Source organism: Strix aluco, chromosome Z (genome assembly GCF_031877795.1).
Source record: "Strix aluco isolate bStrAlu1 chromosome Z, bStrAlu1.hap1, whole genome shotgun sequence".
Classification (NCBI taxonomy): domain Eukaryota; kingdom Metazoa; phylum Chordata; class Aves; order Strigiformes; family Strigidae; genus Strix; species Strix aluco.
The window spans coordinates 16,349,465-16,372,015 of NC_133971.1; the positions used below are offsets into that span (position 1 = coordinate 16,349,465).

A 22,551-nucleotide genomic window follows, 5' to 3' on the forward strand; every position below is an offset into this window, starting at 1 on the left:
TTATGAGGAGTGGCTGAAGGAACTGGGGTTGTTTAGTCTGGAGAAAAGGAGGCTCAGGGGAGGTTCTACTCCACGTCTATCTGAAAGGAAGTTGTACCAAGGTGGGTGTCAGCCTCTTCTTCCAAGTAACCAGTGATAGGATGAGATGAAACAGCCTCAAGTTGTGCCAGGGGAGATTTATATTGGATATATAGGAAAAATTTCTTCACTGAAAAGGTTGTGAAGCACTGGAACAGGGTGCCCAGGGAAATGGTTGAGTCACCATCCCTGGAGGTATTTAATAGACTTGTAGATGTGGTGCTTAGGGGACATGGCTTAGTAATGGACTTGGCAGTGGTAGGTTAATGGTTGGAGTCTGCCCTGTGTTTGAGTTAATTTTCACAAGAAGCTGGGGTGGGGGACACTGCCAGGACATCTGACCCAAAATAGCGAAGTGGATATCTGATACCATATGAAGTCATGCTCAGTATATAAATGGGGGGAGCTGGCCAGAGCAGCAGGAAGTATCGCGGCTCGGGAATGGATTTGGCATCAAGTTCTGGGTAGTGAACAACTGCAATGTGCATCACTCACTCTGTATACTCTTTTATTAGTATTAGCATTATTTCTCTCCTTGTGTTGTCCTATTAAATTGTCCTTGTGTCAACCACAAGTTTTTACCTTTATAAGTTTATCCCACCAGGGCAGGGGAGGAGTGAGCGAGCAGCCATGTGGTGCTTAGTTGCCAGCTGGGCCTAAACCATGAAAGACTTGATGATCTTAAAGGTCATTTCCAACATAAAGAATTCTATGATTCTATACTTTTGATTATTTTCTGTCATGTAGGTTCTCTCTCCCTTTTGTATAATCTTCCTTTCCTCATAAGACTACTGTTCTCTTCTCCTAACAGTCTTAGGAAAGACCACCTCTCTTCCAGCTATCCCAGGTTTACATTAGGCAACCTCTACCCACAGCTGAAGCTGTGAGGGCTGGATGAAAGCTATTTGTAAAGTTCAGACCTTCCCAACTGCTTCCTTGGCTTGACTGAGAAGCGTATCTATCCTTTTGGCATATGTTATCAGCTTTGAAGCCAGTCACCTGCAGAGCTATTCATTAGCTCGCAGTGTAAGAACACTGATAGCCATGGGTGGGAGACATCTGGGAGCTGGAGAGGAATTAGAAGTGGCAGGATTACAACCTTTTGAGGGTGAGAGGACACAAGGTGTTTCATGAGAAAGAAGTGAAGCAAGCGGGTATGAGGAGGTAAAAGATAAATCCAACATGATATTAAATGCTGATGACACACAATTATAAAAAGCAGCCTGTTGGTATAGAGCTGAAGTTCCTGAAGGCAACTGCTTGTGTAGGCCAATCATCTTGTGCTGTGCCCACATGGTCCATATCTCTGCTGGAACATTTTTACAGTTGTTATGCATATGGACTGCTTGCACATCCTTCCTATCTTGGCCGTTAAGAGAAGGGGGATACACAACACTAAGTTTCTTGCCACTACACATAATATACAAAAGTGGTGACAGAAGTCAGCATGGGTGGATTTGCACAGGCAATCATCTCAAAATTGCTAGTTACAAGAAACTTCATCTACAGTTTTGAATTTTTGCTAACTGTTGATTTCTTACAAGAGTGTGAAGAATTTGAGAAAAGATCTAAATGATGAGTTTAGCGCTACTACATGGACACCAGCGCTCTTTGATAGATTCCAGTAATGTGGAAGGAAGCAGGTAGCTTTAGAGATACTTTCTGAGGAAGAGTTAAGAAAGCTGTCTGAAGGTGAGTCTCAGATTTAGTGAAATATAGTCTAAAGTCTTCTGGAAAAGAAACACTATATGACAGTATATCTCAAGAGAGACTCTTATTCACAAGGAGCAACAAGCAGGAGAAAGGCTTCTTAATAGCTTTTAGTCACACAAGTTAACCACGTCTAAGCTGTATTTCCTAGTATTTCTGTGATTTGGAGAAGAAATTTGGCGAAACTGGCAATTTTGTCAGATTAAAAGAAATCTTTGCAGTCTGGACATACTGTCTGGCTTGTAAAATAGGACACATTTATTTAGCATTTTTCACTTTGCTCATGAAAAAGAATCAGTTTCACCTGGGAGCAAATGTATGAGGTTGTCTGAAGAATTTCTAAACTGCAGTTTATCTCAGGGTATTTATTTCAGCTAGCTTTTTACTACATTAAAACTTTGATTCTTATAGAAGTAACATTTGGGCTGGATAAGCATGATACATTTTTCCCTAATTGTATCATATTTGGTTATTTCAAAGCAACAAAAGTGAAATTTGCTGGGATAGTACAAATATATAGTGCACTTTTAAGCATTTATTCTAAATTGAATTGTACTTAGAAACACTGCATCTAAAATTATCTAAAATCACCAAAAATGGTAAAGTAATAGCTTAGATTAAATTTCTTTTTTTTTTTTTTTTTTTGTAACAGAGGTTAGATAAAATTCTCTAGCTGAGAATAATACTTCACAGTGGCAATGTTGAATAGGCTACAGTTCCATTCAAGTTAACAGTGATGTTATGAGTCATGTTCTGGTATTAGAGAAACCTTCTTTCGACGATTTCAAAGACTGATCTAACAAGGTGTGTTTTGATAATAAATCTTTGCACATTACTAATGATGAATACAGCTCACAGTTTCTTGTCTAGGTCTTTTTACTTTGTAGGAAACCATGTCTTAAGCCCTCCTAGACCTTTATCAGGCTTTTGAATTCAATTTCCTTTTGAGTTTTGATTTTGGATTAATGAATGGGAGAATCACAGTTATGATATTATTTTCCATAAAAGGAAATGATTTTGCAAACTGTCCAACCTTTTTATTCTTTTCACTAGCTTAAGTTCACCTCTCAGACTTTCATATCACTCAATGTCCTTCACCCAGCAATATCTTAATATTTATACTGTTTTGTATTCCAGATCACTTCTTTGCATGTAAAATTTTTACTACTTCTAGGTTTTTCAGATGCAAAAAAATTATTTGAAGGGATTTTTTTCCTTGAGCAGTTTACTTCTATAAACACATTTTGACTTCAAGAGAATCTGAGAAAAATCTATTTTATAGTATTCTTTATAAATAAAATCTTCTATCAGATACTGGGTCTATTTTTCATGCTTCTTAACCTATTTATATATTATCTAGAAGATAATAGACCAGTTTAAACTCTATACACCTAAATTACTTTATATCTTTTGAATACTTCTTAATATTTTATTGACTTTTAATTTTATTAAATTGTCCAAATAATTCTCTGACTCTTCAGAAAGCTGTTCTCCAATCTGAGTAACAATACTATTTTGCCTTTAAAACATATAGTTCAGTTCTTTGCTTAAAATTATTCCTATTTCATATTTGGGCTCTTTGATTCACACGAAGTTACTGGAACAAAGCCTCTTCCCTTCATAACAGAGATATATATTCAGTGCATTTCATTACGAAGGAGGAACTGACATCTACTGTTCAGAGACAGGATCTCTGAAATGACATTATAAAGAGAAAGTGAGTTGAGTTTCTATTCCCATTTAACTGACACAACTTCTATTTCATTCAAGCAAGGCCTAGGATGTAGTAAAGATTGCAATAAATGTTCAAGATTTAATTCAAGCCCTTTAAGCAAATTTCCTATCATACTGCAGGAAGATACAGCTTCAAAGCTGGTGCAAACATCTGAGAGTTCTTCACTAAGTGATACCAAAAAGAGTTTGCCTTTCTGCACAGTAGCTGATGCAAAGTATCTGGAAACAGAGATCTTTAAGATGCTATGACAGTAGGTATATTTGTGCCCAGCTGTTTAAAAGTGAAAAGATTTTACTTTGCTGACTCTGCAGCTGAAACATCCTAGACTCTCCCTTCTTTCTTGGTGCTTGGCATATGATGTGTCTGTTACAGCTGCTCTCAACATAAGATCATATCCAAAATAGGATCAAATGACAAAGGAAAGGCCAATGTGACACAAATACCATCTGGAATATGTCTCTTAAGGGAAAAGTAAGCATCCTCTGAGAGCAAGTGAGGAGATGAAAAATAAAGGGTTCCAACCATGCAAAGTCTGATGGAAAAACTTCACCATCACAGGCAGTGGGAACAGAAAAGGAAAGAGCTTTCCCTCATCTTGAGGGTATGAAGCACAGATTCAATTCTAGAAACCTCTGGCTTTTACGATGCAACTCTGTTACCAGCTGAAGGAAGTTATTCTGGGGAGAAATCCATTTTTTGAACAAAACAGCAAATGTGAGCCAGCCATGAATCTTTCTCTGCAGTAATTGCTATGAGGAATGACTCAGCAGCTCACGCTGTCTCGGGGCTTTTTTTGTTGTTGTTTGGTTGGGTTTTTGGGGGGGAGGGGTGTGGTGTTTAAAATGTAATACATAGTAACAAATTATCTCCAATCTGTTCAGGCAGCTCTCAAAGATGAGGTAAGAGGACTTTGGACACAGTAGGGGCCCATACAGAGGTGTAAGATACAGGTATGAAGGGCCTTCAATGACCATTAATCATAAGCTGGGTACACAACAGAACACGCTTCCTGATCCAGAACGTACATCTATCACGAGTAAAGTTACAGGCACTGTATGTTACTGGAAAAGGTATTGCTACAGGTGAGGAGGACACCCTGCAGGCAAGTTTGGCATGAGGCATGACAAATACATGTTTTGCCATATGTCCAAAGAGGGACAATCTGGGGGAAAACCAACTGTGTCACAAACATATCTACCAAAAGACAAACTTTTGTGGCACAGGGGTGCAGTACTACCCTCCTGAATTGGGCAGGCTAAGCAGGAATACAAGCTTTTGGACTTTGACAGGATCATGGAAGAATGAAAGCATAATGCAACATGATCAGTGTTTCTCTATGGAGAGACAAAACACAGCATCTGGAACAGATAGTGACCTATGATACGAAAAACATGCAAAGAAGCTGGATGGGATTTTTTTTGTTTTGTTTTTCTAAGTTTTTTTAAGTATTAGAACAGTTGCCATTTCCTCTTGATCTCTTTTAAAGTCATGTCTGACAATTTGATGACAGACTAAGGAGATTCTTCTAGCAAGACGGCTCCTCATATGTCCTTCCTCTCCTCCCTTCCCCTTCCATCCCCCTATGTTACCAGTGCTATGGTAACTTCTTTTTGGTATGGGTGTCTAGGTCCACACTACTTCAGACAACTTCAAGGGGTTTCTAAAACCACAAATATCACACAACAGGTTTTAGCACACTATGGCTACAGCCAAGAAACCATACAAGCAGTGGACTTCATGTGCATGGCTTTACAACACAGCATACTGTGCTCTCACCAGCTCCTGTCTGTTCAGCATCTTGAAGACTGATAGTGACCTGAAATGGAATTGTAGTTGGGAGTTTTGATCTGAATCAAGCAATTACCAGAAGTGTTAAACTAAGCACTCTGCAGAACATAGCTCTTGATTATCCAAGGGTGCAGTAAAGGTAGAAGTTTTCTCATAGTATCTTGCTTGTGTGTCTCATTCTGTGCTCATGTAAGTTTAAAATGATAAATTTCATGGACCATTACAATACCTTAAACTTTTCCAACAACTGAGAAGTTATTTAAATGAAAAGTAAAGCAAACACAGGGCCACAAACACCATTCTTCTGGAGAAAGCAATAACATTTGGCACACTCTAGGGCCCAATTTTAAATTTGACAATCTTGACTGCAGTGGTATTACAAACAATATTATGCACAAAAAGACATTAGAAACTTCAGAAATATTACTGAAATTTTACAGTATACTTGTGAGGAGGGTTTTGTTGTGCAGACTGAACAGGCAATACAAAGAGAAGCTGAGGCATAAAAGAGCTAAGCAAGTTGATCAAGGTCACAAAGCATGTTTGTTGCAAAATAGGAGCAGAACTCAATCACACAATTTGCAGACTGTGTCTTTTCCCGAAAATCATTATTCTTCCCCTTCAGGTTGTTATTTAGGAGTGTAGTAGCTACTTGCTTATTCTCTTGCCCCTGACACAGACTATATTTCTACATTAAATAATGTGCTTTTACAAACAGAAAAGTTTTATTAACACACAGAATTGTGGAAATGAACAAACCAGAGGTGCTTACCCAAATCCAGAAAACAAGCGACAGAAGAGGAAGAAGCCATAGCCCTGGACAAATGATGAAAGGAAGGCAAAGAATCCATTGACAGACATGCATATCAGGAGTGACTGTCTCCTTCCCACTTTGTCTGCCAAGCCTCCCCAGAAGAATGCCCCCACCATCATCCCAAGGTACACTATGCTACCTGCAATACACAAAAAAAACGATGTTTTGTGAGCTACATAACTGACCACAACTGACCACACCAAAAAGAGTTGATCTTCTATATTTACAAAACAAACAGTATAGAGATTAATTTATCCTTTCTCAGTGAATAGAAATTACATGCATAGCTTTGCAAATGTATCTAGGGAGAACAGATTTCCTACTATGTCTTTGTAATCCGTTACCAGACACACTGAAGCTTAATATAATTATTAAGTGCCTCTAGCTAAAACAATTAAAATGCAGGCAAGTAAGACTGAATGGGAGAAAGAATGACACTATCACCTCAGTAATAAATGGCATTCATGTTAAATACTGCAAAAATTATAATTTCCCTTACAGAAACAAATTGTCTGAACATTTCGAGAATATAAGCAGTCCTGTAGGGGATTAATCACTGGAAGTAAGATGTGCTAAGTCTAACGGAAGCTGATGATGAAACAGACACTTTCAATCTGAGATCTACATAACCAAAGATGTCCAGCTTGACTGTTTTTTTTCTCCTATTTCAGTGTACCGCTTTATTTAAAAAGGCACTGTCCTGTATACAGAAAAGCAATGGAATGTTTTGGATTTTTTTTTCCCTGTAGAATTTTGACCAGATACATTACAGTTTAGCGACATGCATTAAAAGGAGATAGGGAAAAATTGTTTTGCAGTGATTATTTTTTTTTTTTTTAATGTTAATGATGTTTTCAACATGGAGTGCTTTCCCACAGAAAGATAAGCTGAAATATTTAACACATTTTGACATTCACATCTTAGCATATTTGTACCTTATTTCCTTTCCAGAGTGAAACCTTCTGTGGATCACAGTGAGCAGACTGTCAGAAGAAAAGTAGTTCCCAAGCTTTAGACTGAACAAAGCAGATTTGTATTTTATTTTATATATGTAATTCTTCTCCACCTACTTTCTTACTGAACTTCCCAGACTGGATTTTGTCTACCTAGCAGTTGCTACCACCTACTACAGAGCAGGAATTAAATATAAAGTAGCTGGAATACTAGCAATCCTTGTCCTGCATCTCTTTTCAATCAGCCACAAGAATGGACAAGTTCCCCAGCAACTCTGCTGGGCTTTAATTGCTGTTGTGTAAAATTCTGGCCTCCAGAAGAATCACTTCTGCCCTGCAGAAGGTAATTGTAAGGAAAGAAAGCTGAAAAAAAACCACTTAAATGCTTGGGCGTGGATAACTGCATATTAACATAGAGGTCACCCATCAGTATTTCCATGCTTGGAATTCCAGATGTTAACATCTAAAGTGCTAACATCTGCAGGGTCACATATATCCCAAAATGTCCCTGTTCCCCCTCATGTTTTGTACAAGTAGTTTCCACTGCTGCTTCCTTCAGAGACATCATTTTAAAACATTTGATAGAACACACATTGTGTTAAACGTATATTAGCAAGAAAGAGAGTTATATCTTGGTTAGCTGAGTATGCTGGTTTTATCAATACCCTTTGCCATTGATTGTGACCAATACCAGCAAATCAGTCTTTTCTGCAGTTGCCCTTTTAGCCAACATAAAATAAGAACATGATATTTCTAGACTGACTGTCTTTTTCATGAGTCACTCAGGACAGAATGGCAGATCCATTGCTGCTCATCACAAGCAGTTTGGAAACTCCATCCAGCAGAGCTGCTGCTTGCTTGTCAGTATGAGTTGAAAGAACTTAGCAAAAATAGTTCAATAGCTGTATTGCCAGCAGACTTATTTCAAAAAGGCAAATAAAATGATTAGTTTTTACTCTTAAATTCCTCACATTCTTTCATACATAAAGGTTGTTGAACTTTACCAGTCAACACTCTAATATAGAAATAGTCAGAGAAGATGAATCAAATAGTTTCATATTTCTTTATATAGATAATTTTGAAATATTTTATGCAAATAATCTTAATTTTACCAAGTAATTACTTTCCTTGTTTTGCACAGAAATATCAAAACACTATGAACGATGAAAGAAAAATGTTTCCAAGTCTTGAGAGTATAAAAACTTTAACCTTTCTTATTGATGACAAGTCCTTTGGTCATTGTACTGTGCTTTGGCCTCTCTTATACCAATGTAATTCTCCTGAAGAGTATTCAAAAGATGCTGTTAAAAATAGTATTCTCCTATCAATAAACTGCTATAAATAAGCTGCTCTCTAAGCTGCACCATTAGCTTATTCTTTCCCATTATATTAACTTTGAATTTTTTCCTAATTACCTTGCAGAGCTTCCACAATCCCTCTCCCCCACCAAAGATCTGCATCACTTCCATCCTGAACCTACTGTAGTTACCAGTGATACCTGTTTCAGTGTATTTTCCTGTCTTTCTTCTTTTTCGTATTTTCTGTCTCTCTTTATACAGAACATAACCCTGCCTGCAGCCCATAAAGGAAGTTCCCTTCCTCTCAACTTTCAAATCATTCCTTAAGACTTTTCTCCCCTGCAGCAATATTCACAATAAGCCATAAAAGTGATGAATGTCAAATGAGAATTCTAACTATGAACAGTTAAAACAGCTGAACAACAACTTAATAAATGCAAGTAACCAATGACATTGGATTATCATTAAGTCTTAATCATCTTATTCATCATCCCTTCTTTTCCAACCTTTGTAGCTCTTGTTTGTTATGTCACTGGTCAGAACTCTTGTGAGGAAAACACTATAATTTTTTGTACACCTTTAATAAATCACATATTACATATTGCATAAATTTATATATGTGAAAATTAAATATCCTGTTGTTGGTCAGACCTTGCTCTCTTGTCTCATTACCTTTGAACAGTGGTCATCTAAACAATAATTGTATGCGTGTACATATACATATATAGATTTTAATCTAGCATGTCATACTGGGGGTTATATTCCCTTTTTAACCAGCTACTGCTGATCACAAAACTGGCTGCTTTTCTTTTTCTTTTTGGTACAGCACACTTATGGCTCTGAAGAAGATAGCTTATACAGCACAAGGCACACACAGATTTGACATTCAGCATGATCCTAAAAACATATTTTTTAAAATAAAAGTTTATTCCAAAATATAAAGATTACTAATGATATCTGTAAACTCTGTCATTTGGTGGAAAGGCACTGAGAAGAGCCAAGTGGCAGCTGAAAAAACCTCACACAACGAATATTCTCTTCTATTGTTCTTTCACCTAGTTTTAACAACCTGTATTTTCTTTCTACAGCAGAAATTCTACATACTTCAATGACTTTCCCCACTGTACAAGTGTACAAACTACATGCTTGCATCCTCTTCAGATGGGGGACCCAAGTTTGGAATTGGTTTACACCATGCACTCACTTTGGCTACCAGATGGCTAGATATTTTTTTAAATGAATGTGCACACAGCATCTTTCAGGTTGCTAGCAACAGCTTAACCTTACAAAGCAGCCAACCAAGAACTCCCTCAGTATCCAGAAGCTAATTATGGGCAATTTAAGCAATGGGATAAGAATACATGCATGATCTGTCACTGAGGTTCGGTTAAACAGTATTTTACTCCTTGTGCTGCCATAACTTCATTATTTGCCACTGTCTGTTGCAATTCATAGACTGGTATCCAAACGGTAGCCAAATCCTTCTGAGAAATCAGTCTGTAAGTATACACTTAATTGGGAGAAGATAAAGTAATGAAAGTAAAGTCAGACTTCCTTGCAACAGAGACACTCAGGCCATGGGACTCACTGATAGTCATCTTTTGCTTTAACACACCTTATATAAAGTAGATCTAAAACAAGCCTGAAGTTGTTTTTTTCCTGTTGTGCTGTTTAGGCCATTTGTCTGACTGAGGAATGCATTTCATACAACTGGAAAAAGTACTTTCATTTAAAAAAGAAATCTGAAAATAAGAATAAAATATTATTTATATTTTGGAAAACAAGATTATAAATGTGGTCATAAGACAGCTCAAAGAGGAGAAAAACTCTTTTTATAAGACTTATACTGTACTTAATCAGTGTTTTATTTACTTGTACTAGGATCTTCCCATATGCTATTGCTTAGAAAGTTACAATTCATAGTGAATAAGCCCAATGCCTGTAAGTAACATAGTGCGTAAGAATACCCAGAGTTATCTTTGTTTTAACCCTGATAAACAGCATATTCAGAGTTTAAAGATGATAATCCTTCAGAACTATACTTAATTATAATCTGTTATTAGTTTCTTTGATCAGAAAAGACTTTGAAAAGAATCGCAACCAACTTCAGTCAAATATAATGTCTAATAAACTGTTTATAATAGCAAGTAATTAAAGCAAACACTTTTCCATTAAGCCAACAAATATAAGAAAACTGTAATTCTACAACTGGCAGGAGAACTCCACTGTCTTTCAATGTCTAAAACCATCTGTGTAGTCAGAATATTATATCTTCAGTTCTTATTTGTTATATTATGCCATTCACTTCCTCAGAGGTACTAACACTCCAATATTCAAACATAAAGAACTGCCACAAACTAATATTCCTCCATAATAACTATTTCTTCTTTTCTCTAAAGTGCTTGAAGTGGCAGAACAAGCTCTATATTTATGGAATTGTAAATTTTTAAGGTGTAGATCTAAGCGGTTAAAGGAGTAAAACATCAATTGTTCAGCCATCTGAAAAAGTTGATGAGCACTGTTTTCCAACAAATATATGAGCCAACCAACATATTAACTAAAATTATAATTTTGCATGAGTCTTTGCAAGTTCAAGGCTTCTCAAGCCATGGATTTCCTTTATCTAAATGCTGTTTCCCACAGAATCATTTTGTGTCTTAACTTCAGATGTTAAATGATTGCTCTTACTTAATAACATGCAATATATGCAAATCCCCAAATGCCACAGCATATTAGACTCTTTTTCTATTGCTACCCTTCAGACTAATCCACTCTTGCATTCCCTTTCAGGACAGCTTGCAGACAGGCTTCAATCTGCAATTTCATACTGTCTAGTGCAGATGCTTAATTACACATATGTTTTAAAGCTCTTCTGCTTAATATATATTTACAGTCAAGTTTTACTTACTTTACTTACTATTACATTATTAGAATTATTTTTAGCAATATGTTTAATACATGAAAGGTATAAAGCTATTTTAAAATGAATGCTGAAGTTCTTCAGTCTCAATATAAACATTTGTACAGTGTCTATCACACTATAGGGATTCTTGGACCTTCAAATGTGACTTGTAGCTGAGTAACCAGTATGCTTATTTCTCTAACAGTAATGATTCCAAAGTGACAAGTCATCGCATGGCAAACCATTTAGCTTTTGCATATTTTTTTAGCTGCTTAGTGCACCAGACATTATGGATATCCTTCACAGTCAGTAAAAAAGGACAATTTTATCTTCATAATAGCTAATGAAAGATATAAATTCATACTCATTGTGACAAAGGAACACACTGAATCCCAGTGAAATCAGTGAAAAAAAAGACAACTTCCTCTCCTCTTCTGAAACATGCTGAGTCATAGAGAAACATTAATGTTTTCATGGAAGGAAGAAAAGAAAAAATATTGTTTCAATCTAAAACAAGTTTTTAAAAATGTTTATTAATTTCTAAAAATCTGTTTCTCTAGTATTTACATGGGAAAACAACTCAGGAAAATTCTCTGATTTTAAAGGCTACTGAAAATACAATTCATGGCTCAGATCAGTCAAATAAAAAATATAGTCCCTGTGCTCCATCAACAGAAAAAAGAAAACAAGCAACTCCTTATACCACTTTCAAACATACCTACAAAACATCTGATGACACTCAATCTGATACCAGTCCAGAAACTTCACATAAATAGAAATCATGTGAACTGTATCTAGCTCTCAGTAAAAATGATCCTGTTCTCAGACAATACTCATGAACTGCAATAGAGGAACTCAACCATGAAAGTCATGGAAATGGAAATGAAAACAAAGCTGAGTAAAAGTAAGATAATACTCAGTTGACCAGTGTAGATAGCAAAATGAAAAAGCAAGTAACTTAACAGTTCTAAGTGCAAACCTATTTATGATCTTTAGGATAACAGAGGAAAAAATATCATCAGCAACACAAGGAACTCAAATAATATAAGTTTGTAATAGTACAACAGACATAATTTGATGTTTTATTTATCAAAGGAAAACTGTTGTTAGGTGTCCAAGTAGTGTACTTTTAAAGAGAAGCCTCATGAGTACAAAACAAAGATAGACCCTAGAAAAAGTACAAAATATTAAATGGAAATAAAAAAACCCCCACAAACCACTTTTTTTCCCTTTCAAAAGGATTAAGTGAAAATTCTCCAGAGAACTGAACTCAAAAAGGGAAGTACATGCAGAAGCCCACTATGGAACCTCTAAGATAGTTGGAAGACAGCTGAAAGTAAGTGAATGGGACTTACGACATACTCAGAAAGCAGAAAGCACCTAATGCAAGACAAAATTTGACAACACTAAATTTTGGGTCAAGAAAATTCTAGATGAATATATATGTACAATATATTTAACATTGAGACTGAAGTGAAAAATGGTCTCACGACATGGCTACCCAAACTCATCACCCAGCTGTGCTCGTACAAAGGTCAAAGGTGAGCCAGGAAGACTATTTTTTTTTCTTGGGAAGAAAGGAAAAGGGAGAACAGTTCTGCCCTCTCCCTGAAATAAAAAAAAAAACAAAACATTTTTTTCTAGGAAAACAACTTGCATATATTTCCAAATCATGAATCTACACCAGTGTGTGTCTACTCTGAGGGAAATTGCAGAGATGAAAACTCATAGCTGGAAAGGTTTGACCAAAGCTTTTCCAGTGCTATAACAGAAATACCATCTATGTGAAAGTCAAAGTGTCCCATAACAATCATTTATACAACTTTCATTCAGGTATTAGTTAACTTTCTGTTTTCTGCTCGCATGCTTGTATTAAATTTATGTACCTAACATGTCTGCTATTGATTCCTGTATCTCAGGTGTGAGATTTGCAACCTGAAGTGTTTGTGGTGTAAGGCTCATTTTAATTCCAAGAGGAGAAAAACCTGGCATTTTTGCCTCCATGTTTCCTCTCATTGGGCTAATGAGGCTACTTCTGGTTTATGTATTAAATACAGAACAAGGTGATTTAGCTCTGGACCTTTACATTATCTGTTAATTTTAAAAAACATAATACTTTCTTGCTAGAAGAGTCTGCATCCTGTTAAGTCTCCTTACAGTTCTAGGGATGTTCACCTTATAATATACCTAAAATTTACACAAGCAGGTGTGCTGATACATGTGTTTTTACTAATGAAATAATGCTCTGTCATAACAGATGAGTTTCCTGTGTACTCAGATACTATTTTAAATGAAACACTGTAATAACAAAAGGAGTCACTGCTCCTGCTTTTCCTCAGATCCAAATTAGATAAATTAATAAATGCATAGAAGAAGTTCAGTAACTGCAGAAATTGTGACAGGTAATAGATTACTTGTTAAGATGGGGAATTTTCTTCACAGCTATATTTTCTGATAAAGGATTAAAACAGAGAATATGGTAAACTGGTACCTTTGCAGTACATTGTCATCATCACTTCTGCTTTGAGAATATTATCTTGTCAATAACTCTTTTAAAAATGTGTCATCTCTTACCAGATCCTAGCATCATTTTATTTACTCCATAACAGATTTCGCAGAATAAAAATTAGATCAGAGTTATTCTATTTTCTTCATTATAATAATTTGCAGACTGAATATTGGTAGTGATTATTGCAGCAAACAGCAGCACACTGCTATTTCATACTGCTATTTCTTGGCTAGCTAAATCAACAATGCATTGTAGAGAAAAAGACCAAAGCACTGCTTCCTTGATAGTCACAACAGAAATAATCACTCAGCATTCAAATTTAGCATCACGGAGCTGTAAGAACCAGCCAATATGTGGTAATTTTCTTCCCATATAAACAATACTTTGCAAGATAGCAGTTACCAGTATGCAATATATAGAGCACGGACTTTATCAAAAACTCAGGTAATCCCAGGTGGTGATGTGAAGCTGTTGACAGATTCACTAGGTGCTATCACTGAACATACTATTTTCACACTATCTTCTCCTTTGATCCAATAGTTCCCTCTGGTATTAGTGAGAAAATCCTAACAGACAAGTTTCAGATAAAACACACCTAGTTAAGATGTCCTAATACCCCTAATTCCTGTTTTCTTCCACTGCAGCTGCGAAGGTTCCTCTGGATTTTTCTGCTCTCAGATTTAGATGATAAATTCAATGCACTCTCTGCCCATCTCTGAATTGACCCTGTCATGCTAGGAACTGCTGTGACTTTGTAATTTGAAACGCACTTCCATGGCAATCCTGAGAATCAGAATGATTATAAATGCTGCATATGATTGAACAGTGCATAGCACTGTGCAATGTGCTAAGATTAATTAAATTTCAAAGCAAAAAAATATATTTCACTAAAGCTTTAAATTGCCCACACAGTCATCTACATTAACCATCTCATTTAATTTCAGAACTGTTAATTCTGGATACTTGTTTTATTGACTGAATGTTAATTTATTTGCCTAGTCCATCTGACTCAGAGCAGAGACCATGAATAGCACTAACACTTAATTAGTGCTGAATTAAAAAAAAAAAAAGCCCAAAGTATATACACCTACATCAATAACAGTTGCATTCAACTCAGCAGATCAGAGCGTGGAATACTATCTATCTATGACCTTTGGAAGAGGGGGCACGTCTCTCATGAAGACTATAAAGATGCAGTGAAGTTATGCAGGGAGAACATTAGGAGAGCCAAAGCGCAGCTAGAGCTCAACTTGGTTACAGCTGTTAAAGATAATAAAAAATGTTTCTATAATTCATTAACAACAAAAGGAGGATTAGGGAAAATCTCCCTCCTTTATTGGATGCAGAGGGAAACATGGTAACAAAGGATGAGGAAAAGGTTGAGGTGCTCAATGCCTACTTCGCCTCAGTCTTTAGCAGTGGAACTGGCTGTTCCCTGGACACCCAGCCTCATGAGCCAGGAGGTGGGGAGGGGAAGCAGAATGAGGTCAGCACAATTAAAGAGGAAGTGAAAAAATTTTTCACAGAAAGAGTGGTCAGACAGTGGAATAGGCTGCCCAGGGAGGTGGTGGAGTCACCATCCCTGGATGTGTTTAAGGGTCATTTAGATGAGACCTTGGGGGATATGGTGTAGGGGAGAACTTTGTAGAGTAGGGCTGATGGTTGGACTCGATGATCCCAAGGGTCTTTTCCAACCTGAATGATTCTGTGATTCTGTTATTTCTCAACTAAGGCCTAATTAAGAAAACTGCTCCTATTGAAGGTATCTGTACAATATTAAAAGTAACAGGTGATTATTTCTCCAGTGTTTAACCAGACATTAACTCTCCTTACTGTGACTATATTCTCGTACTGTGTAAACTTATTTCTTTGTAAATGGGAGAAGATAATTTTTTTAAATTTTGCTTCATCCATACAGTGGCTGTTACCACCTTTTTTCCAATGAAGTGAAAGGGTGGGGGAAGACAAACTATACTAAAAAAAACCAAACAAAAAAACAAACCAAATAACCCACCAAAACCAATAACTTTTCACTGGTTTCAGATAAAGACATTGAATTAGGCTTAACCTCATCAGGAACAGGTTACCAGAATTAATAAGGGTCTGAAACTCACACATCTAAAATGCCTGACAAGAGACATGGTACACCTCACCTAGCACACAACAGCTACAAGAAAAAAGGAAACTTCTGTTGCTCATAGTCCCACATCTACTTTCTGCTTTCCCATTTAGAGTCAATGAAATAGATCAACTAATCCAGTGTCAGAATGAAGAATAACAGATCAGAATAATCCTCTGCATGGTGCCAGTACACCTGCAGGTGCTTTTTAATTACGTATTTACAATAGTGCCAGGAGGCACTGTTATAATGTCTAAATGAAAAATTGTTTAGATGACTGTATCTATCAATTAATGATCTCCATTTAACAAGACTTGCTAGTGGCAACTTCAGAACCAACCTTGAAAATTGCCCTGAATTATAGCAGATTAGGAAAATACTTATGCTCTGTGAAAATGAGCAGGTTTGACAAATACCAGACAAAAGCAACACATGGCACAATAGATTAACACATCACATGGATTATATTCATCCATAATTTCTCAACTTCATATGAGGCTCTCCACAGCTAACCAGTATACAGCAAATAATTTCAGTCCAGCTAACATGACAAGATATTTGCAAATGGGCCACCTTTGCCTATCTTTGAGAACGTAGACCTTTTTTAACCCTATGGATGAAAATTCAGTGTCACTTTACATCATTTTCTTAATTTTTCTACTTTGCATTACTCTCCCAACTTTCTACAATCCCTCTCCCAAACTCATATAAAAACATCTGTCTCCTGATAAATGGGTTTCTGTCAGTCTTTGAAGATGTTTTGTCCATCATGTGTTTATCCTGAGAAAAGCCTACTTGATAAGAAAAGCTAGAATAACTTGGCATATGTAACGTGTCATCAAAAACTCTTGGTTTTGTTTCCACTAGATGGAACAAAGACTGCTACATGTTGGATAAAAAGGTCATTGGTTTAAGAGAGCCAGGGAACAACATTCTACAGTTAGTAGTAGGGAAAAGACCATCTAGAAATCTGAGTAGTAGAGTTGGCCTGGATGTAAAATCTGAGATTCTTCAATGAAAAAAAAATTATGGACAGAACTTCCCTAAGTTGCCCACAGTTGCAGTCACATAATAAATCTGCAAGTAATTCCCCTCAGCCTCCTGCAGCCTGTTAGTTTATTGTAGTATGTGAAACTGCAAACCCCTACATTTATATCATCCCCTCCTATCAAGCCTTCCCATTTTGCATAGGGCTGACAAAGTGTTGAAAAATGGATAAGAATAAATGGAAAAACAAACTTTATTATAAATGTCAGTGGATAACAGTGTTCTGGACAAACTGTTAACTACCAGTATAGCTGTTCTTAAACAAGTTTTTGCATGAATAGTTTAAAAAATTTACATATGTCATATTTATATATCTATTCAAGCAGTAACTCAGTAGTATTCCTTCATTTAAGTATTTATACTTCTATAGTATAGTGACTTTGATTCTGCATCAGTTATGAAAGTAGTGATATTCCACACATTTGAAACAATACCAAACTGGTACTTCAAACAAAGGAACCAGGTGTGTATGGTGAGAATAGATGTACCCATTGCAAGGAAAGAATTACATCTGCAGGAAAATGCAGACAAATGAAGTTAAAAAATAATTTGTGTTCCATACTTTTCAGCACTGACATTCCCTTAAACAAGCCAAAGGTCTGGAATAAGTAGCTATTTCAAACCTTACCTATCACAATATACAATTTGCCTCCAATTCTTCAAAACATAAAGATAAAATGGTAAGTCAAACTTTGAAAGGTTCTAAAATCCTTGATTGATTAAATCCATGGATAAAATGCATAGGAAGAAATTTACTCAGCTGTGACAAAGAGCCATTAAATTATGTTCGTTCCATGTCTTAATGAAGTTCATTAACACTTTCTCTGTGAAAATATTTTTTCTTCTTGCCGAGAAGCTCATATGTCCTCTCTTTCATTTCATAGCTCAACAGTTGATGAAAGATGCAAAATTCAGGGCTACAAATACACAAATAATGAAGATCAGCATTTCTGTAAATGTAAGCTTGCAGATCATAACTTAACTACATTGCAGAATTAACCAAACAGGGACTTGGAAGAGAGTGCACCATCATATTTAAAATGTTCAGTTTGATTAAAAAACTCCATTGATTTAAGAAGTGATGTATCATCAGCCAGAGATCCCATGGCAGTTGAGAGAGGGAGTAAAAGTGGAGGTGACAGCCAAATTAAATGTGTGAAATCACCATGGCCCTCAGGCTTTTCCTTTGGGAGGCATTTCCTTCTTTTGGCCACTTTTGTAAGATTATAAATTTGTGTGACATAAATGGTAAAATCACTGATCTGTGATGGGATAGGTAGAGCCATGAAATAACATGCAGTGCATAAAAAAGCAGCTCAGTGATTTTTAACTCTTTTAGACATAGCCTCCGAGACAAAGATTTGAAGATAACTACAAGTACATAATTATTTAGCTTTATTTTTTTGTGCAAATAAAAGGTACAGACATATGACATGGTGGTAATGCATGTCTGCAAGTGGTTAAATGTACAAGTATCTTACTGGCTACTCATACAATCTCCACAAGTACATATGTTATCCCAATTACAGGCTGTGTTCTTCATAATTTAAATAAAAGCAGGTTTCCCAATATCCACTGTACTCACTGAATTCAGCTGAAGCAAGCATAGCTTAAGCCTTGAAGAAATGTTATATTCTGGCAACAAATATCTTACTCAAAAAGTGACCTACTATTTTACTAGCTGTGCGTACACTGATTGATCTCTGACATTATTCCAAGGTATATACAAGTGTAGTTAGGTCCATTTCACTAAAAAAAGTAGTAAGTATTACATTACTTTGATAGCTTTCAAAAGATGAGTTGGTTAAAACAGCATTTGCCTGTGTTGAACATGCATACAGACACCAAGGATCTGAGCTACGAACCGCAATGCAGTCATTTCGTTGTTTTGTATTGAGTGTATTATTCAGGTTAAAACTGCATGACTGAAACTGGGTATTAAGCCAGGGAAATATTATATTTAACCCAGGCTAAATGGTGAACCTCTTAAAAGCAAAGAAAAAACCTGTAAGTTTAAAGTGTCTGATAGCCTGTATTCCTCAGTAAAGCTGCATGCAGGAACACAATGAAAGAGGAAAAATGCTTGACATGGTGGTACCGTTCTCCCTGTTAGCACTGCCTTAAATAAGGTGGTTTGGGAACATCATCCTCAGAAAAGGAGAGCAGCTGTGACCCACCTTAAATACTGGCTTATAATGGGAGCCTGAAACAGTGCAGAGGACTGAATACACTGCATTTCATTAATTGGTCAAATCTGTGCTCCCAGTTCCTGTCTTGGGTTTAGTCCCGTTCGTAACAGACAAAAATTACATTGCACAGTCTCTCCACCGTCCCTTTCTTCCCCTCAGAAAAGAGAAACAAATATAACCACCATCTCCACTGGTACACATGATGTAGCTGCTGAGAATGGATAAGGATCTGTCTCTTAATTTTTCTCCCTCAAATAATTGTGTTTGGAAGGCAAGCAGAAAAAGCACTGCAGTAGGAGTACTCTAATAATGTCATTGCAAGGAAACTGAACTGTACCAGAGGTGAACAGCATTTGTATTTCTGGCATCTCCTTCTGAAGAAATTAGACATTAATTCTATACACCAGTTTTCACCTTGCTCCAGAATATTTAGCACACGTTTCAAAGACTGAAGCTCTATTTCTAAATCTTTCTATCGCTGCTAAAGATTTATTACCACTATTAACTCTATGTGCAATAGGGTCTCATTGTTATTTTAATGAGATTCCTTGCACTCAAAGGTCTGCCACGGTTTCAGCAAGTATTCTTAACCTAGATGAATTTCTTGTGAATACAGCAATTCTCAGACCCATATATAAGTACCTAGCATTTTTCCATCCATGCTCTCGTCAGTAAAATTTATATCATGGCCAGGAGTCCACATTAAAAAGTTAGTTCTGAATCTCTTCCTCTATCCCTGAGGATATTCTAAAATAGTATTTTAAAATTCCCTATTCTAAAATAATTTTTAAAAAAGGACTTCAACATGGTTTCCATAATAAAAATATGGATCTTCCCTTGGAAATTTGAGCTCTATAGGAGCATATTTACTAGCTGCACGTAACAGTAAAATATAGAGCAGCAGAGCCTTGTTTTCCTTTATGTCATTTGTAGTCTATTATGTCATCACAAATCTGGTACCCTGCTAATAACTGGACTATAACCAGAAGACACTCACTTTCTCCTACTGTATACTATGCAGGAACACACAATAAATGTCACCTGTATCTAATGACCTATAGTAATATTTAACAATAAAAGAGAACAGTGCCTACTTACAGCAGCAGAAGGAATTTCACTCACTGCTGTGTAAGGTTTTGTGACAATCTATTAAAATTAAGACCTTTTAATAAGTAAAGTGTCAGATATATGGGTAACTGTGTCTTCTGCATGATGGTATATGGAGAAATCATGCTGTCAAATCTAAGTATCATTGAAATTGAGTAGATAAGAGAAAACCATAATGCCTGAAGTAGATTTTGTTTTGAAATAAAGTCTTACATGTCTGAATTTTAACAAGAAATGCAAACCAGAAAATCAGCTGCTCAGTATTATACTTCTCCAGTTTTCAGTCTTTGAATTCTGGACTTGGCCCTGAAGATAGAATTTCAGTTCAGCCACAAGTGTAACATAACCTAGCATAAATGAGGCTGGTTAAAAACTGTTTTAATGAATTCACAAACAGGAGTAACCTTAATTGGTAATTAAGATCAATACATTTAGTTTTCATTGCCTTTTTTCAAACTCTAAAAATATATTTATTTACAATTGGCAAAAGAAAAATCTTGTGATAAAATGTTTTCTTAATTAGCTAAGACAAAATCTTTAGCTTCTATATTAAATCAAACCCCCCAAAAAGATTAACAATCCCAAGAACGCTCCTCTTTCCCTCCAAATCACAATGTCTCTAGGTATCCAGCCTACACAGAGAATTTATAGCTACTTAATAATTGGGAACACAAAGGATTTTCACAAGCACTGAACATCAAAGAAAACTCAACATAAAATTTTGCTTAAGATCATTTTAGTTTAAACATCCACAACAAGACTAATCTCTCTAAAAGGGAAGTTTGTTGTTTCAGCAACAAGTTACATGATGGAAACCTATCCAAACATGCAAAAGAGAAACCACAGTCTGAGAATAACAATTTGATTCCAGATTTGTCCATATGTTTATGTCTCTAAGGATGTGTGCAAGGTGTCTAGACACATTGGAGAATCCCACTAGGCATGTAGATACCTGACTATTTACAAAATGATCCTGTCAGAATCAGGTCCTGCAGTCCTTTATTCACTGACATTTTTGTCGCATAGTCCCAGATTTCTGCCAGATACAGGGAAGAACCATACAGGCTGAGGGGGAGAACAAATAACTGAAGCTATATGACCTTGCCCAAACAAATTTAGACCCTAGTCTGTGTTTAAACCAGCAAGCCTGCGTACAATCCATTAGCTCAGAACACTCTTTCCTTTAGAAGTTTAGTCAAGTGTAACAACCACAATATCAACCCTGGTTGCAACTTCTGACTTCCTGTGACCCTCTGAGAAAAATTTGACTCCACCTTCTCTATAACCCTCCTCGATTACATCACCAAACAGTACAGACAGATCCCCTCTTAGACCTCTTTTTTCCAAGCTAAGCAAGATCAGTTCCTTTTGTTTCTTTTTATATGCCATGTACTCCAGCCCTCTAACCACCTTTCTAGTTCTTTACTGGAATTGCCCTGATTTGTTAATCTCTTCAGATGGCTCCACAACAGGACAGAGAATCCCACACATGGCCCCACTGTGTTGAGAAACGAAAATAATCACTTCCCTTTACTTACTGGCCACTTGTGCCAATGCAGCCCAGAATGTTGTTTGCCTTCATTACTGAAAGGCATTGCTGACTTATGTTCAGCTTATTTCTTACCAGAAGCCCTAGATCCTCTTCTGCAGAGCTGTTTGCTACCTAGCAGGTCAGTGCCTAGCCTACAGTAGTCATTTCATAGAATCATAGAATGGTTTGGGTTGGAATGGACCTAAAGATCATCTAGTTCCAACCTCCCTGCCATGGGCAGGGACACCTTCCACTAGATCAGGTCACTCAAAGCCCCATCCGACCTGGCCTTGAACACTTACAGGGTGGGGGCATCCACTATTTCTCTGGGCAGCCTCTTCCAGTGTCTCACCATCCTCACAGTAAAAAATTTCCTCCTTATACCTAATCTAAATCTACCCTATTTCAGTTTGAAACTGTTACCCCTCATCCTATCACTACAGTCCCTGATAAAGAGTCCCACCCCATCCTTCCTGTAGGTCCCCTTGGAGTACTGGAAGGCTGCTATAAGGTGTCCTTAGAGCCTTCTTTTCTCTAGGCTGAAAAACCCCAACTGTCTTAGCCTGTCCTCATAGACGAGGTGCTCCAGCCCCCTGAACATCTTCACAGCCCTCCTCTGGACCCACTCGAGCAGGTCTGTGTTCTTATGCTGGGGGCCCCAGAGCTGGACACAGTACTCCAGGTGAGGTCTCACGAGAGCAGACTAGAGGGGCAGCATCACCTCCCTCGACCTGCTGGTCATGCTTCTCTTGATGCAGCTCAGGCTACAGT

The 22,551-nt window shown here is 36.8% G+C and overlaps 1 protein-coding gene across 1 annotated transcript in view; it reads right to left on the reverse strand.

The window, feature by feature from the left end:
* Window positions 1–22,551, reverse strand: part of SV2C (synaptic vesicle glycoprotein 2C) — an 82,607-nt gene that overhangs the window by 55,235 nt on the left and 4,821 nt on the right. The window contains exon 2 of the mRNA XM_074812363.1: window positions 6,084–6,264. Coding sequence (XP_074668464.1) covers window positions 6,084–6,264 — 181 coding nt within the window. The remainder of the gene's footprint in view (window positions 1–6,083; window positions 6,265–22,551) is intronic.